This window comes from Bubalus kerabau, chromosome 1, assembly GCF_029407905.1.
Source record: "Bubalus kerabau isolate K-KA32 ecotype Philippines breed swamp buffalo chromosome 1, PCC_UOA_SB_1v2, whole genome shotgun sequence".
Lineage (NCBI taxonomy): Eukaryota > Metazoa > Chordata > Mammalia > Artiodactyla > Bovidae > Bubalus > Bubalus kerabau.
Window position 1 is genome coordinate 75364890 of NC_073624.1, and position 18741 is coordinate 75383630.

At 39.9% G+C, this 18741-nt stretch overlaps 2 protein-coding genes across 4 annotated transcripts in view; both read right to left on the reverse strand.

The window, feature by feature from the left end:
* Positions 1–18741, reverse strand: part of GRIP1 (glutamate receptor interacting protein 1) — a 473319-nt gene that overhangs the window by 272547 nt on the left and 182031 nt on the right. The window lies entirely within an intron of this gene.
* LOC129651164 (lung adenoma susceptibility protein 2 homolog) lies at positions 9378–13001 on the reverse strand. Its single transcript, XM_055579865.1, has 3 exons — positions 12884–13001; positions 11168–11466; positions 9378–9740 (listed from the first exon to the last, which is right to left on the reverse strand). Exons 1-3 carry the CDS (start codon positions 12895–12897, stop codon positions 9730–9732), a joined length of 324 nt encoding a protein of 107 aa, XP_055435840.1. The 5' UTR covers positions 12898–13001; the 3' UTR covers positions 9378–9729.

The window sequence follows — 18741 nt, forward strand, 5'->3', positions numbered from 1 at the left end:
CTAGTAATAAGTAGTGATTAATCACAATCACCTGTCACACTTAATTTAGCATTCAATTCCATGAAAATATCGTGCACACGCTCCAAGGTGAAATTTACATTTTAATGTTCATAGATAAAGAAGTATAGCAGTATGTGTTACATTTTTTTCCCACTATGAAAATAATGTTCAGGAATTTAGACTGTTAAATAATCATTCTTTTATGAGACTAGCTCTAAAGATACATATAAATTTTGAAATCTATAGTATTACTTAGCAATTTTAGTGCTTTACTTTTTGCAGCCAATCATGGAAGACTTGCTTTTATAGCTTTCTCTGCAGAGTCATCTTAATTATAGGGAAATTCTTTTACAAATGGCTATCCATTTACAGTGCTTCAGCTGGAATCTAACATTGGTTTTATTGGAAATGATGAAAAATTACTCTTCCTGGGACACAGAATTAAGAATTACGATTGGAAGTGAACTGTGTTCTTTTAGCTTTAGGAAAATTTAAAATATCCTATTATTTCCTTCTAAACAGTTTATCCCAAGAAGGTGTAGTAAAGCATAAACCTTAAAGATTCTAGAAAAGCTTTCAAGGGGAAAGGTATCATACCAGTTATGTGATTCAATCAACACATTTAACTAATTCATGCGTTTCACCCAACTCACAGCAATAGGGAGCAAGCCTGGATTAGAAGTCCATCTATGGGCTGCCATGGTACCCTTTCAGTCTCACTCTGCTTTGAATATTATTTTCTTCTTCTTCTGTTATCCAAATAGCTCACAGGGCTGGGAGTGTGCTCTAGCCCTAAGGACAGGCACTTGTTTGCGTCTCTGTTCATATTAATAGCATTCATGACACCCTGGCACCACATTACATATTCACTTGGCTATTGTCTTTCTCCTAGAAAGAATATAAGTTCCATGAGGGTAAAGAATCTGTGGGCTGTAATAGTGTCTGGTATACAGTGCATGTAGGCATGCTAAGTCACTTCAGTCATGTCCAGCTTTTTTGACCCCAAGGACTATAGCTCACCAGGCTTCTTTGTCCAAGGGCTTCTCCAGGCAAGAATACGAGTGGATTGCCATACCTTCCTCCAGGAGATCTTCCCGATCCAGAGATCAAACCCTTATCTCCTGTGGCTCCTGCACTGCAGGCAGATTCTTTATTGCTGAGTCACCAAGGAAGCCCGTGGTGTATATAGTAGGATTCAATAAATATCTGATAAAGGAAGTTTTGAATTTAACTTTAAATTTCTCACATAGCTCATATTTTATTCTCTAAGAGACCATGTTTACTTTACCTAGAATTAAAAAACTAAATATCTTAATATCTTCTAGGTATAAGATTTCTTAAATAAGAAGTCATAGAAGAAAAAAAAAGATAAATTCTTCTACACTTAAATTGTGTTTTGATGACAAATGGAATACTAACAATGGAATATTCTTCAGCCTTTAAAAAGAAGGAGATTTTGACACATGCTACAACATAGATGAACCCTGAAGATACTGTACTAAGTGAAAATAGGTCAAGCACAACAAGACAAATATTGTATGGTTTTACTCTATGAGGTACATAGTCAAATCCATAGAGATAGAAAGTAGAATGACTCTTGCCAGGGGCTGGTAGAAGTGGAGGATAGAAAGTAATTGTTTAATAGATATGGAGTTACAGTTTGAGAAGATGAAAAACGTTCTGGAAATGAATTGCAGTAACAGTTGAACAACAGCTCCCTAGTGGCTCAGTGGTAAAGAACCCGCTTGTCAATGCAGGAGATGCAGGTTTGATCCCTGCATGGGGAGGATCCCCTGGAGAAGGTAATGGCAACCCACTCCAGTATTCATATCTTAAACTGTTATGCAATTTCCCAGAACAAGTGTCTATCATATGATATATATCAATGATATCTTTCAGAGGAGTATAGGGGCTTCACCCAATTCCCAATATTGTATATTTTAAGCTGGGTGGCGGGCATGTGGATGTCTTATTATTCTTTAAAACATAAATATTTACTCTGCATACTTGTACTTCACACAGACTATTTATTAACAATTAAATAAATGAAATTAATGACAATATGCAGTACCCAAAGCATAGAGCTTAACTATCTTTCATCCATTTTGGTCCAAAAATTTTGTTAAAAATTTTATGTCTCTCTCCTTGCTAGGTTCTTATGCTTTCTTTTTTTTTTTTTATTTACAAAAAAACATACAGAGCTTAAAAAAGTAATTTTACTCAACTTAAAGATCTCAACTTTTATTTTGTCCATTAAAAAAACTGAGCCCCCTGGAAGCCAATCTGCCATGAAGAGAGTGAAATCCTCCACTGATTTTAATGTCCCCACGTAACTGTCTATCATATGATAACACAAGAGAGAGAGAAATGGAAGATCATAAATAAATAGAGTATAAAACTTCAAGTTTCAGGGCATTACTGGGACAGATAACTAAGCAAGCATAACTCTGATATAATAAATTACTTGAACTGCTTAAAAGAGTGGGCTACATAAATCTTCATTTTACTAGAGGAGCTGCAGAATCCAAATGTACCATAAAGAGTAAAAAATCTCTTTTGAGTGCTAACTGAAACTCCACATCAGATCGGAAAAGCCGAGGGCCATTTAGATATATGCCATAAGCTTACATACACAACACCAAGAGCAACCTTTTCCTCTTGGTGTACGAATGTAGCTGTCCATGTGAAAGTAGAGTTATTTGTGTTATGGCTGGATGTGGGAGTGATGGTAAGATGTTAGCAAGAGTGAGAGCCAAGAGTTAAAAAAACAACATGAAAACTACCAAGAAATGCCCTGTTTTACATTTTATTCTACCAGGGTAAACAAATTATTCTGGGTACACAGACAATGTGACACGTAACTATTTAGTTCATATTCATCATTGTATTTAATACTCAAATAAATCCTTGATAGGTATTACTTTTCTTATTTTATATATGGAGGGAAGGAGGGAAAGAGAGAGAAAGAAACTTCCCAGAGAGACAGTGCAGGTAAATGGGCCCATTGGAATGCAAACCTAGTTCATCTCACTCAAAGTCCAGTACTTTGGCCATTTTACTCTTTATGATTGCCTTAAAATATAGTTTCTAAAAAAGACAGAAAAAATAATTAGTAAGACAAGAATCAATCAGCCAGGATATTAGCTTTTCCCTCCACTTTAAAGGTTTTTCCTATCTTTTGGGCCATATTCCCACTCATCTACCAGTTCTTTTCAAGATGAACCAAGGAAATAAAATATGAAACCAATCTGTCAATTTATATTTAAGATGTCTTAGGATCCCTCCCCTCCTCTCTTTGGTCTGTCTTTCTCTTCTTTCCTTCCTCCCTTCTTCCTTTCCTTCCTTCTTTTCTTTCTGTCTCAACTGTATTCCTGTATCTTTATTTACAACACACATAAAGTGCAGGTGGTATAGTGCTGCTCCAGAGTGGGAGCTCTGGGGTAAGAATATCTGGTGACAAATCCAGGGGCAATACTTATAGCTTTGTGCCTTTGGCATTTTACATAACTTCTCTGTGCCTTAATTTCTTTGTAAAATGGGGATAATATCTCATAGTGTGTGACTGTGAGGATTAAATAATATAATGTATCTAAAGCACTGAGTAGTTTCTGGCACATAATAGGAGCTTAACGTTAGGTATTACTATTAGTAGTAAACGAACATATACACACATACATATGTATTGCATCAGTTCAGTTCAGTTCAGTTGCTCAGTTTTGTCCAACTCTCTGTGGCCCCATGGACTGCAGCGCTCCAGGCTTCCCTGTCCATCACCAACTCCTGAAGCTTGCTCAAACTCATGGCCATTGAGTCGGTGATGCCATCCAATTGCATAGATACTAATAAATGTTAGCTATGACTATGACTGATATACTAATGATATACACAACTATTTATATTATTATAATTATTAATTAAATGTTATAATTATATATACAATGACAATTATTGTATGCAATATGGTTATGTCACTAGTATATTAGTTACAGTCATGCTGCTGCTGCTGCTAAGTCGCTTCAGTCGTGTCCAACTCTGTGCGACTCCATAGACGGCAGCCCACTAGGCTCCTCTGTCCCTGGGATTCTCCAGGCAAGAACACTGGAGTGGGTTGCCATTTCCTTCTCCAATGCATGAAAGTGAAAAGTGAAAGTGAAGTCGCTCAGTCATGCCCGACTCTTAGCGACCCCATGGACTGCAGCCTACCAGGCTCCTCCGTCCATGGGATTTTCCAGGCAAGAGTACTGGAGTGGGGTGCCATTACCTTCTCCAAGTTACAGTCATAGCTAGCATTTATTATCATTCATATTACTTGTTAGTACTTCAGTTCATTTCAGTTCAGTCGCTCAGTCGTGTCCGACTCTTTGCGACCCCGTGAATCGAGCACGCCAGGCCTCTCTGTCCATCACCAACTCCTGGAGTTCACACAAACTCATGTCCATTGAGTTGGTGATGCCATCCAGCCATCTCATCCTCTGTCGTCCCTTCTCCTTCTGCCCCCAATCCCTCCCAGCATCAGAGTCTTTCCCAATGAGTCAACTCTTCGCATGAGGTGGCCAAAGTACTGGAGTTTCAGCTTTAGCATCAGTCCTTCCAATGAACACCCAGGACTGATCTCCTTTAGGATGGACTGGTTGGATCTCCTTGCAGTCCAAGGGACTCTCAAGAATCTTTTCCAACACCACGGTTCAAAAGCATAGTATTTATTAGTATTTACACTCTTATGAAAATATACTAACAGTTGAGGATATCACTATCAGTGTACTCAGGCCTTGGAGGAGAAGGCAGGAGCACAGAGACAAGGTCTCTGGGCTGAAAAGGATTGGGAAGACTTTCTGGACGAGGCTTGAACTGGGTATCGAAGTGTGAGTGGGAGTCAGATATACAAAGAAGGCATGTGTGTTGGGGAGTGAGGGTATTTCAGGCAAGAGAGAATGGCATTAGTGAAACTGCACAGCACAAAACAGCAAACTCTACAGGGTGGTCTGAGGGCAGGATATCCGTGTCATGGGACCAATTACAGTGCAGCAGTCGAAGTGGAGATCAAATTGAGGTGAGTCCACAGGGACAGGGTAGCAAGGAGAAAATGACTCTTTCAAGTAGGCAGGCTGTGAAGAGATTAAGTACTTGCTCTAGGAATAGAACCATAGAAAAGACTGAGTCATCATCCAGTATAAAATGTCCACTTGAACTGCGATCCAATTCTTAATTTTTAAATGTTTGTATTTTCTAGTTATGAAAGTCTATAGCTTCAAAGACAAAAATTGTAGAAAACATCTGCACCAATTATCCACACTGCCCTTTTTTTAATTAAAAATCGCTACACATGAGAATGAGCAAAATCTGCTTCCTTATGACACAAGGAAGCGGGTGGTGTTTGTACAAGCATAGTTATATCAGTAAGAATTAAAGTAGAAGTTGGGAGAAACTCTAAGGAAACAGAATTAAAGAGTGTCATCCCTCTTTCTGTCAATCCTGAACTACCAGTAACCTCTTGAATATGTGATGTGCCTTTCCATACACCCATGGGCCGGCCTCTAGAATGTTAGCCCTTCACTCTTTTTGGCCTGATATCTTCTATTTGGCCTTCAAAATTCAGCTGAAAGGTCATTTTCTCTGAGAGCCTTCTCCAATCTTCCAACCTGCTTTTGCTGCATATTCTTTTGGCCTCAGACATAATGCATTCTTTTATCTTAGTACTAGCCACACTGAAGTACAATTATTCTTGAGTTAGCAATAAACTATAATGTTCTTGAAGGCAGGCATTATGGTTCTTTAGATCAGAGACCCCTAATTTCAACTACATTACTTAGAGCACATTTGACACCAAATAAATTCTAATAGTTTATAGATTCACCATCAGACAAGCATAGTTTGAAAAATAAATTTATCACTCTTAGAGTAACAAGAGACTTTAAAAAACAGATTCCTTGTTTTTCCACCTCAAAACTATAAATAGATAATGTGGCAAAATGCCCTGAGACACCCAAGATAGGACAGAAATTCCAGACAATATTTCTCAAAGTTGCTGTGGGGAGTATTAAGAATTTTTTCTTTCTTCTGTCCACTGAAGCCCTACTTTGGCTTTCCAATCAGACTACCTTCAATCAATAGTTATGATTTTTCATTATTATGAAAGGACAACTCTCTCATCCATGAAATAGTCTGTTACAAGCACTGCTGGATTATTTTGTCCACATATGAGCATTAAAAACTAAAAGAGGACTATTCAAGGGATAAATGATTCAAGTGAAAAAAGCCATGGAAAGCTTTGCCATTAATCCTTCAAGAGAACCTCTCTCTGCTTCTCCCAAAGCACATTTTCCATGCTAAGGGAAAAAAATTACTTGAATTTCAAGGCAAAAACAGACAAAATATTGCCAGGAAATAGTTGCAAATCCCACTGGGAGGAAAAGGTCCTTATATTGAATTGACCAAAAGGTTCATTTGATATTTTCCATAATATCTTATGGAAAAATCTGAACAAACTTTTTGCCCAACCCAATACTATAAGAACAGAAGACCATTACAGTGAATTGTGCAATGAACAAAGCCAATGCAAAGAGAGGAAATAACTTTTTTAGAGGATCATCCACATTTCTGTACTGTACCTAAGATATGCTAGAGTAGGCTGAGTGCATCTAGCAGATGCAGTCTCATCTTCCCCCTCCTTTTAGACAAACACAGCTTTATCTGGCACATTAAAGTAGGAATCCTTTAGGGTTGTTTGTCAGTTTTGTTCAGTTCACTTAACTCTGCCAGGTTCTGTGCAACAGTAATAACTGAGACAGTGTTGATGCCTCAGAGAACGAACTCAGAAACAGACACTGCAGTCAGACGTGTGAGTTCAAAGATCTGCACAGTTCCTACCACCAGCTGGTGGGGGCTCTGAGAAAACTGCAAAATATATGAGGTGAGTCTTACATGTGAAACATGTGAAGTGAGTTAACATAGAAGCGACTCTTACATGGTAACACAGTGGTAACTCTTCCCACTGACTGAAAAGGTGGTGGGCATGGGTCTCTGAGAGGTTGTCCCAAAGACATCATCGGTTGAGAACTTTGTAAGACCTTAAAGGATCCCCAGGGGTTTCCCAGGTGGCGCTAGTGGTAAAGAACAAGCCTACCAATGCAGGAGACGTAAGAAATGCGGGTTCGATCCTGGGCCAGGAAGATCCCCTGGAGGAGGGCATGGCAACCCACTCCAGTATTCTTGCCTGGAGAATCCCATGGACAGAGAAGCCTGGTAGGCCACAGTCCATAGGGTTGCGGAGTCAGACAGAACTGAAGCAACTTAGCACACACGCAAGCAAAAGGATTGTCAAAGGTGTTGATGAGATGAGCCATCTCTCTCCCTCATTTCAGACATACCTTAGAAAGTTCTCAGTGTCCTCAAGCCCTGGCAATGTGTAGATCATGTTCAGGTTGATCTGATGAAGAGGAAGTAAATAGTACCACTCTCTAGTCTGAGTAAGAAAATCATAAACTAGATTAATGACAACAACAAAGATGCAGGGGAGGGCAGCAGTTTCTGTAGGGGCCATGCTGTAGATAGGACAGGTATAGCCTAGAGCTGGAAGGAAAAAAATCATGGAGTCATAGTGACACACGATATAACCAGAGCAGCAGTACTTGATCCGCTGCTTCATTCTTCAACAAGAGGCGACTTTGCGCCCTCAGTGCCAGCTTACAAGGGGGGCTGACAATGGTAGACAAGACATCAAGCCAGTCTAGTAGCGGGGAGACCAGGCAGTGAATAGGGTCTAATAAAGCAGTGTACATGCTGCCCTGGGTAATACTGCAGGTGCTAGGAGAAGACCCAAGGGGAGCGACTAAACTGGACTTTAGGAGGAGAGAGAGAAAAGTGAGGTCAGAATGAAGAGTTTACCACAGAAGGGGAGGGGAAGGAGGAGAGAACTCCAACGAGAGGAAAGAGCAGGTGAAAGTTCCAAAGGCAAGAAGTGGCGAGTTAGTTCACAATGGGACAGAGCGCAGCGTGCGGGCAAGTGTGTGTGTGAGTGTGAGGCATGTGAGTGCTGTGTATGTGTATGATGTGTGTGAGTGGTGTGTGTGTGTGGTGTGTGCATATGCTGTGGTGTGTGTATGACGTATAGCATGTATATGCTTTGTGGTGCGTGTGGGGTGTGTGTATGTATGTGTGTGGTGGCAGCAGAGATGAGAACTGAAGCTGGATCGGTAGCTCCTGCAGCACACACACGACAGAGGCAGATTGTGCTTTAGAAGATGCTTCTAGCTGCAGGGTGCAGAACAGGCAGAGGGGGACCAGGCAAGGCCCAGGGTACAGTTAGGAATCTAAGTAATCTGAAAACAAGCATTTAGAAATCATCAAGATTGATTCTGAAGTCCATCTGGAAGAATAAATGAAAGAGAACAAGCATGACTCCTTCTAAGCCTTCCACCCTCTATTCTAGTCAAGACACAAAGTCCATTTTAAAATAAAACTACTGTAATTAAAATAGACTGATAAAAGTGCTGAAGTGGTATAGACAGATGAATGGAACAAAAAGTCAAGAAACAGCCCAAGTATAAATGGGAATTAGGTTATTGTTAAGATGGCAAGTAGCATCCTTTTAAAAAATAATTAGAAAAAATAATAAAAATAATTAGGCTTTCACCATAACTAACAACAAAATAGATTCTAGGCAAAGATTTAAAAATGGGTACAGAATTAAAAAAGGTAAAAATAATTACTAAGCAATTCACAAAAGAAGAAAAGCAAATGCTAAATAAACAAAGATACCGATTTTTACCTAGCAGATTGGCAGTGATTTACAAAGCTCATAATATCCACAGACAGTGAGGTTACAGGGAAATAAAGATGCTTCTACTCCACTGGTGAGAATATACAAAATTGGTATGTCCTTTCTAGAAGATGATTTAACAGTATAAAACAGATGCTTCAAAATATATCATTTTACCCAGACACTCTATTCCTAGGAATTTATCCTAAGGAAATAATTGAATAACCACACAGACATGTGTATACAATGGTGGCAATAGCAACATTTTGAATAATAAAGATATTGTTGCTGTTTAGCATCTAAGTCATGTCCGACTCTTTTGCGACCCCATGGACCATAGCCCGCCAGGCTCCTCTGTCTGTGGGGTTCTCCAAGCAAGAATACTGGAGCGGGTTGCCCTTCTCTTCTCCAGGGGAGCTTCCCAACCCAGGGATCGAACCTGTGTCTCCTGCATTGCAGGTGGATTCTTTACCACTGAGCTATCAGGGAAGCCCAGTAAAGATATTAATGACCACTAAAATGTAATGAGAGAGACAGTGAATTCTGTAAAGGTAAATAATTACTTTAATGATGTGAAAAAAATGACATTCATAATATATTGGCAATAAACAAGGTTGTGGTACTGTGTGGATATTACAATTCTATTATATATTTGTATATAGAAAGGAGAAATTGACATAGACTCACTAACAGTTGCTTTCTCTGGTTTTGGGATTACGGTTGGTTTCTGTTTTTGTCTTAGGTATTTTATGAAATTTTCTTGCCAAGAGTATATATTACTTTTATTATCATGAAAAGTACAAACTCTATTTCCCTTTGCAAAGAAGTGTCAAGAACAGCACTGAGAGTGGAGTTAGTAACTCAAGAGGAGAGCAAGTGCCTGCACCACACTCCCAGCCATTGACAAGTGCCAGCTAGATGGTGTTTCCTCTCTGGATTCAAGGAGAAACACTGACGCAGAACAACTCTTTCTACACGGGACCTCAAAAGAAGAATGAAAATCCTTGTCATGAAAACCAGCAGCGTTACTGAATAAATTACAATATATTTTGCACTTCAATTGCATAGATAATGTAGACACTCAAACCGTAGTTTCAGAAGCAATCCCCACATCATGTCTGCCCATTTATCAAACCATGTCAAATACCATAGCCAGTACAACTTAGCTTTGAGGAACATGCTTTTTTCTGGTGTGGGACTACGTCCCATTCATAGGAATCCTCAAGTTACTCTGTCTTTTCACTTATGAAACAATAAGAAGCTGTTTCATGTACTCTAACTTTACATATCAAGCACTAATATGGTAGATATCTTTTTCATAATAATCTAAGACTGAAATAAATAAATACCACCTTACTTTTGTAACACAATATTCTTTTGTACACATAATCTAAAGCCTCCAACAAACCATGCTCAGTGGAGAAGCAGGCATTTTTACTATTATTATTTCTATTTATATAGAAAAAACTTACTATCAGAGTTTATTTTCCCAAGGGTTTCTCAGTCAATCAGCCACAACTCAGCTTCACACCCAGTATTGCTTTCATAGTGGCACTGTTTTTTTTGGCTGTGCCCCATGGCATGTGAGATCTTAGCTCCCCAACCAGGGATCGAATCCTTGCTGCCAGCAATGGAAGAGTGGAGTCTAAACCACTGGACTGCCAGGGAAGTCTGTGGTGTATAACTTTTTTCAGCTTCAAACACGAATGACTGTTTTTCAATGAGAAATACTGGAGTTGACCAATTTTCTTTTTCTGCCTTCTATATAATATAGAATTGAATACTTACGGAGATGTCAAGTTCAGTCTTCTCATCATATTGACAAAGAAACTAAAGCCCAGGGAGACCAAGCAACTCTTCTCACATCTCAAGGGTCATTAGCGGATGGGAGCTAGACCTCAGTCCCCTTTCTCTATTATAAGTACTCACTGTGCTGCAGAGAGAGCCTGAGCACCCTACAGACATCGCAAAGTACAGACTGTGCCACACACACTTGGTCCCACAATAAGCCTGTGAGGAATGATGCTGATGCTGGTTAATATCATTCTCATTGCATAAAGGGGTAATTGTCACTTGGAGAATTCAGGCGACTGTGGAACACTTTTAGCCCAACACACAAACTTTTAGCCCAAACACACAAAGCCCAAGGCTTTATATCAAGGCCAGAACTTTCTCCCTCTGAAATCAAGACTGGGATGTGTTTTTTCTAGTTAACTCTCAATTTGAAGGAATCCACTGCTGAAAAAGTTTTGGAAACTTAAATTTATATAGCAATCTGATAAAAATACTCACATACTGTAAGACAGTTATTTCCCAAGGAAGAATATCTTTTAGATTATATTTCTTCTCAAAGCATCAGCTTTCTACAGAGAAATTAAAAATTGAAGTCAGAGAATAATGAAAGCTTACCCCTGTTTAGTTTAGCAAGAAATTCAAGAGGGTTCTGATCCAGGTTAACCTTTGTATCATTAATTTCAGGAAGCTCACAGCTTAAATGGAAATCATCAATGTAAGCTTCTAGGGCTTCAGAGGCAGAAGAATATGGCTTTTCTTTGTATTGGATGGAACCATCAACATTAAAAGCGATGCTGTTGAGGACTAAAGATGCTGGAACAGAAGATTCAGAAGTGCTAAAGTGATGTTTCTTAACTGACTTTGCCATTGCTTTCTCAAATGGGCTGCAAGGTCCATTCATTTTCCAAAAATCTCTAGACATAAAAAAAGGTATACATGATTTCAGTTAATACAGGAATGGGTGATAATGGCACAGAATCCTTGCTAATCTTTGTATCCTACATATTTGCTTTTTTACAAATGAAATTATTTTTTATTCCTCTTTATGTTTTATGAATAGTACACTCTCAAGCAATGTTTGTTGACTTGAGTTTCACTGCCATGGCCACAAGTGTGAAATGGACTTTAGAAACATGAGGAACTAAGAATTGAAGACTTGTTGGGTAAAGCACAAAACAGAGGGCTTGCCTTCCTGTGTTTTTAGTTTTCCTCAACTGTGTAAGTAGTTCTGGAATCTTGAGATAAATTTATTCACCACATGAAGACACGACAAGCCTTCAGAATCATGAGACAGTCTTCATTCCATACACTTGTTCCCACCACATTGATGAGGCAGGGAAAGCACATGTGAAGAAAAGAAGACAACCACAGTGGGCCCTGGCACAACAGTGATGGCAGAGACCAGGGGACAAGAGGATGTGAGTGCAGACAGGAGTAGGCTTTAGTGTGGGCATTGGGCCCTGTGACCTTGTCACTCTGACCTCAGTGCAAGAGTTTAGCAGCTGTGGACCTCTTTATTATCATCTTGCATGAACCACTTACTCTCTACAATAACTACTAAAAACAGGCATTGCAGTACCCTCATTTTCAAAATAAGATTATAGTAACACATGGAGAATACATATCTTGTTCAAAGCTAAAGGCAAACAACAGCCAAGGTTAATAGCCAAGGTTGAACCTCAGCAGTCAGATTCCCAGGTCGAACTTAACCACTGCACTCGACTACCAGACCATTGCCCCACATGTGCCGAAACGGCCTGTGTAACCTGCAATGTAACTTGTAATCTCTAAATGTCAGCCACATCTAAAGTGCCAGCAAGGTCTACCAAGGTTGGGTGCCTAAATTCTGAGGTCTCTTATTTCTCTCAAATGCTTAGCGAGTAGTCACTGGTGTGTGCAAGGGGAAATGCCATGTATTTGATAATAATATATACATAAGTGTCAAAGAGAGAGTACTCACTTTTTGAGTCTTTGAAATTCAAGTGGATATGCTGAATTTTCAGAATGTTACATTATATGACATCATAGTACTTATAATTTTCACCTGTGGAATGTTTTTCTAGTTTCTTCTAATGTAATGGTGTTAAATAGAAGCCTTTGACAACCAGAATAAAACTATGGATCATCTTCCCACAAAAATGCACATTAATAAACACAAACACAATGGGTTCTAGGGTTCCAGAAGCTCATGCATGCCCCCTGCCCCCATGAATTCTAAATTAAGAACTTCCATCTAAAGAAAGTGATTGGTGGGGAAAGAAACAGAGGGAAGCAAGGACAGCTAGGAAAAGAATGATCAGAAGATCCTTACCAGGAGTGGAACAAACTAACCTGATACTACACATTCTTGGAGATACAATGATAAAAAATCTTTTGACTTTAAAGGCCCAGCTCAAAATGTTCTTTCTTTGTAAACCATGGCCATGGTCATCTTCCTCCTTTACCTTCTCCTCTGGATTGAAACAAAGTGAAAATGTTAGTCGTTCAGTCATGTCTGACTCTTTGTGACCCCAAGGACTATAGCCCACGAGGCTCCTCTGTCCATGGGATGCTCCAGGCAAGAATACTGGAGTGTGTTGCCCTTCCCTTCTCCAGGGGATCTTCGTGACTCAAGAGATAAAACCGGTGTCTCCCTCATTGCAGGCAAGTTCTTTACCATCTGAGCCATTAGGGAAGCCCCTCCCTTGGATTTGTCAGTATCAGGGGACTTTCTAGGTGGTGCTCGAGGTAAAGAACCCACCTGAAATGCTAGACACCATATTAAAAAACAGAGACATTACTTTGCCAACAAAGGTCCATCTAGTCAAGGCTATGGTTTTTCCAGTAGTCATGTATGGATGTGAGAGTTGGACTATAAAGAAAGCTGAACGCCGAAGAATTGATGCTTTTGAACTGTGGTGTTGGAGAAGACTCTTGAGAGTCCCTTGGACTGCAAGGAGATACAACCAGTCCATCCTAAAGGAGATCAGTCCTGAGTGTTCATTGGAAGGACTGATGTTGAAGCTGAAACTCCAATACTTTGGCCACCTGATGCGAAGAACTGACTCATTTGAAAAGACCCTGATGCTGGGAAAGATTGAGGGCAGGAGGAGAAGGGGACGACAGAGGGTAAGATAGCTGGATGGCATCGCCGACTCAATGGACATGAGTTTGGGTAAACTCCAGGAGTTGGTGATGGACAGGGAGGTCTGGTGTGCCGTGGTCCATGGGGTTGCAAAGAGTTGGACACGACTGAACGACTGAACTGAACTGAAATGCAAGAGACTTTAGAGATGTGGGTTTGATCCCTGGGTGGGAAACATCCCCTGGAGAAGGAAATGGCAACCCAGTCCAGTATCCTTACCTGGAGAATCCCATGGATAGAGAGAGGAGCCTGGTGGGCTACAGTCCTTGGGGTTGCAAAAAGTTGGACACGACTGAAGTGACTTAGCACGCAGCCCGATTATTTACCATTACAGACAATGGGCTTCAGAAGGAGATGAGGGTTAATCTCAGTTCTATCCTTTATGAGTTTATGCCTCCATCCTTTCCCTTGGATATCATTTTAAATTTTAAATTCTGCTTAATAACACTTAGCCCATGCGGTGGCTTTTTTTGATCTTCTGCTGTTCTGTACCAGGACGGCCACATCAGGGGTAACATGTTGAAATAATTTCAAAACAACTGGAAAAAGTTGCTGCCCTTCACTTGCATCCATACCCCTCAGCGTGCCTTCTTGCTACTCCAGCTCTAACCCTCTATTCCCAGAAGCCCTCAGACCTTTCCATGATCCAGCAACTGAAGGGGTACTGCCTTGCCCTCCAGGACTCTGCTCCAGGCTATGGTTCATGCCCAATCTATTTGGTTAGTATCTGGACATACAGAGGGCTACATGTTTTGAATTTGACCTCTGAGAAGCTGTTTTTCCTTTTCTCATCCTTGGTGTTTGGCCTCTCCACTCTCATATGCATTGTGGTTTGACTTACATGATAGCTGGGTGTCTTCTTCCTTCTCTAAGTTTAAGCAAAATAAGGAATGGGTGGTAACCCTGGTTTTCCAGCCCGTGGCAGTTGCTCGATAGGTGATTGTTGAACTGAATTTCAGTCAAAATGTTCCTTTCACTATAAAGCATTCCTGTGTGATTCCTGCAGTTGTGAAAACGCTCTGAAAGATGGAGTCCTTTATTAGTAGCTACTGAGATGCAACAAAACAGGTGAATAGAATAATATATTTAAATCAAGGATTTAATGAGAGAAGGTCTAAAATGCACCAAGAGCAAGAAGTTAATGAGAGAGCTGGTGAGATTGGTACCCATGCTGGGTTCACTTATGGCAGCTCCTTCGCACCAGACTGTTCAATATGTACTAACAGTTCAAAATCCAGTTCCAACTAGACATTTAAAGGCTTTTTTTGTATCATCTAATTTCATGAATAACACTGTAAAGGAAAGCTGATAACTAAGTATTTCTAAAATAAGATATAGGAAAACTCAATGTATAAAATACATTAATGACCCTAATAACTGAACACTATAAATATGAGTTTATTTTGTGACTTTCCTTTTACAATATACATGGCAATGCACAAATTCATTCTCTTAGTTTCTCATCATTATAGACTCATAGAAGTTAAGCAAAGAAAGGGATAATCATTCTTGTTTAAAAAGCAAGAATACCATATGCAATAATTAAGAAAAAAGAATCAATACATTTCCTAACCGTAAATCAAAGAAAATGCAGATTGTTCAGATATTTCCCCTGGCAATGTCATGTTTGAATTTGGCCTGGCTTGATTCTCTGGTAGTATTTTAAAAATGTATTCAATCCATAAAATCCTCAGAGTGCATCCATCTACCACCAGGCAACTGATTCTAAAAAATAGAGAAGATTACGCATAAGAGGAGTAAAAAAAAGTCATCAGCTCTGTCTCCCTTATCATTTTAGGTTAGATTAGACTCAGTTAAAGCAGTGAATCCCTCAAGCCAGAGCAGAGAGAAAGGACCAGAGATTTGCACAAAGTTCAGTTTCCCTCTCTCATTAGCTCAATTAAACACACCATTATTGATCGCCAATGTGCAAGGGGATACATTTAGCACTGGATAGGGATACAGTGATGGGCTAGATGTTCTCTCCCTCACAAGGAGCTTGAAGTCCAGCAGGAAGGATAAAAGCAGCATATAAATGAGTATCACCCAAGGAAGGGCACGTTAAATGCCATCGAGTGCCCCCAAGGGCAGCTGGAACACAGAGAAGAGAGAAATGACTTCTGTCTGGTGGAACAGGGGTAAGTTTCCTTTCGGACACAGTATTTAAAACTAGGACTTACAAAAGAGGTATGTTTCAGGCCCATGGAAATGAGGAAAATGGATATGTTAAGAAGAAAGAATAACAAAGTCAAAAGACATCGAAATAGAAAAACCACATACATAACTTAGATGGAGAGGTAGATCCAAATTCCTTGGGTTGTCAGATGGTGACAGAAAAGGCTGGAGATACTGTATCCCACACTGTATGGAGCAAAGTGGTGAGTTTTAGGGTTAGGTATTACATCAATTTTAAAGAAAAGGAACACTGAGCCTTAGAAAGCTTTTGGAGAGCTCTCAGAGAATACTTCTGACACATCTTCATTTGGGCTTCCCTTGTGGCTCAGCTGGTAAAGAATCTGCCTGCAATTCGGGAAACCTGGCTTTGATCCCTGGGTTGGGAAGATCCCCTGGAGAAGGGAAAGGCTACCCACCCCAGTATTCTGGCCTGGAGAATTCCATGGGCTGTATATACCATGGGGTCACAAAGAGTCGGACACGACTGAGTGACTTTCACCTCACTTTCACAGGGAATACACATAGTGAGTGAGAGATCTGAGACTGAAAGCTTCAGAGCTCATAATCTTTCTATCACATCCCAGCATTTCCTCCTCGAATGTTTTTCCCCCAACATCTGAGTCAAACCAGTATAGACTCTCCTGGCCACTCCTTTCCTGCACCCCATTGTGCTCAGCTTCACATCCAAGTAAGAGTACCCCATCTCACCTGTGCAGCACCCAGAAACTGGTACCCCAGTTTATGTCATTCACAGACTGATGCTTTTACATGTCTGCTTAGGTCCTCTAGCCAATGGGATATCTCAATGGCCAAGGTCCACCTATGGATCTCAGGATGATGAGGGAGAAAAGAAGCAACAGGGCAGAAATATGCCTTAATTTTGTGGGGTTCCTCCAAGAAACTAAGTAATCAATCCAAAAACACATTTTATGAGAGATATTATCTTATCAGTTGTCAGTCTTCTTCAGAGGAAATTTTGAGCCCTCAAAGAGCAAGCCATGAACACGCTATGTTTTGGAATATGAATTTTAGCAAAAGATAGAGTGATGCAACTTCAGTTTTCTCAGTAGAAGGAAGCTAATGGAGATACCTGAAACATTATCTTAATTGCTAGGCAGTATGACAATATCCTTCACTGAAGGATAGTTTACACAAACTGTCACTTAGATCATAGGCTGATCTTAACCACTGAGAAAGAATTCAAGAAACCAATGTTTGAAACACATAGGGCATTACGTATTAAAGATACTCTCTTTAAGATTTGTCTGCTAGCAACTTGGTGCACAGTATATAATGGATACCAACATATACTGGTATGCCCCTGGGTCTTGCAGTTGTGAGTATGTAATATTTTACAGTAACAGATTTTTTTTAAAAATCTTTCATTTATTAATTTTTCTGGCCTTGCTACATGACATTTGGGATCTTAGTTCCCTGACCATGGATGGAAACTTGTGCCCTCTGTAGTGGAAGCTCAGAGTCTTAAGCACTACACCGCCAGGAAGTCCCGGAGTAATGGCTTATCACAGTACTGTATAAAACTCTTCTACAAACCCAACTGGCAATCCCCTATGCACCTGAGGATTAAATGCCCCCCTCAAATGCCGCCTCCTCCTCCTCATTTATTCAACAAACATCTAATGTAAATATAGGAAGGTGATATAGAGCAGAGGTCAGGGGTCAGGCTTGGGTACCACATGGACTAGTTTCAAAACCAGCTGCATGACTTTGAACAAAATACTTAACTTCTCTGTCCCTACACTTCCTCATCTCTAAAATATGGTCATAATACCTGACTCACAGCACTGTTACAATGATTACAGGGGACAATATGGGTGATGCTTAGAACAATGCCTAATTCCATGGAAAGTGCTCAGGAAACATACTTAGCAATTTTTACTTTTATCACTGCCTAGTTTATGTTAGCATATATTACCTACATGTGTTAGATCCTCCGGCCACTACTGCTAGAACATTCATTTCCCATTGGGATGCATATTTTGTGGTTTTGTTGGATTCCACCTTTCCAGACAGAGTGGTGTAGCAACTCTGGAGTATTAAGCACCATAAAAAGAAACAGAGAATTTCACTCAATATATCTATTAATCTCTTTAAATTCACAGCCCATAAATGAAAGGATTATCCTAAAGCAGGATTGATACTTAACCCATTTCACATTCTAGAATCTTCTGTAGAGCCCAGGAAAGTCAGAGGCTGGAGGAGAGGTATCAGCAAAATTTAAATTATTTCCTAAATCTAAAGCTTTAAGCGCTATTGTGTTCTGCTCTAGGGACTGTTTTTCTTCCTACGTCATTTAGCTCCCCCCACCAAACATTTTCCATTTCTCTTTATTTCCAAATCAGAATGCTCACAATTATTGTTCTTTTTAAAAAGGATGGATATGAGCTCTTCAGCAAAAATAGCTGCCACAAGACTTTAAAAGATGTTATTCACTTTAATACACCATGACCAATTGGGGGAAAACAGCAAACACGCATTAGGATTGTATCCGTTGGCCTGTGACCATTCCCCGGCTCTCCGGCACCACGTTAAGCTGAATTCTATAATACTGGGTAATGAACAAAAAAATTCCTTTGCTTGGTAGAAACCTCTATGGACACAATTTTAAGGAGGAGGGAGGAGAGCTTTTACTCACTCTTTCTAAAGTAAATAATATCATCCATCACTTCTGAATACAATGTTCTTTAAAGAAAAAGTATTAGAATCAGGACAGAAACACATGGGGCTACCCAGATCCATTTCCCACTACAATGTGCATTGTATTTTAAGAGTTTTATAGCAAAGGTTGTGGTATCTGGAACTGAGTGTGGGAAAAATTAAAATACTAAGAAGCAAAAGGAGTTTTGGGTAGCATGTTCAAATTGAATGG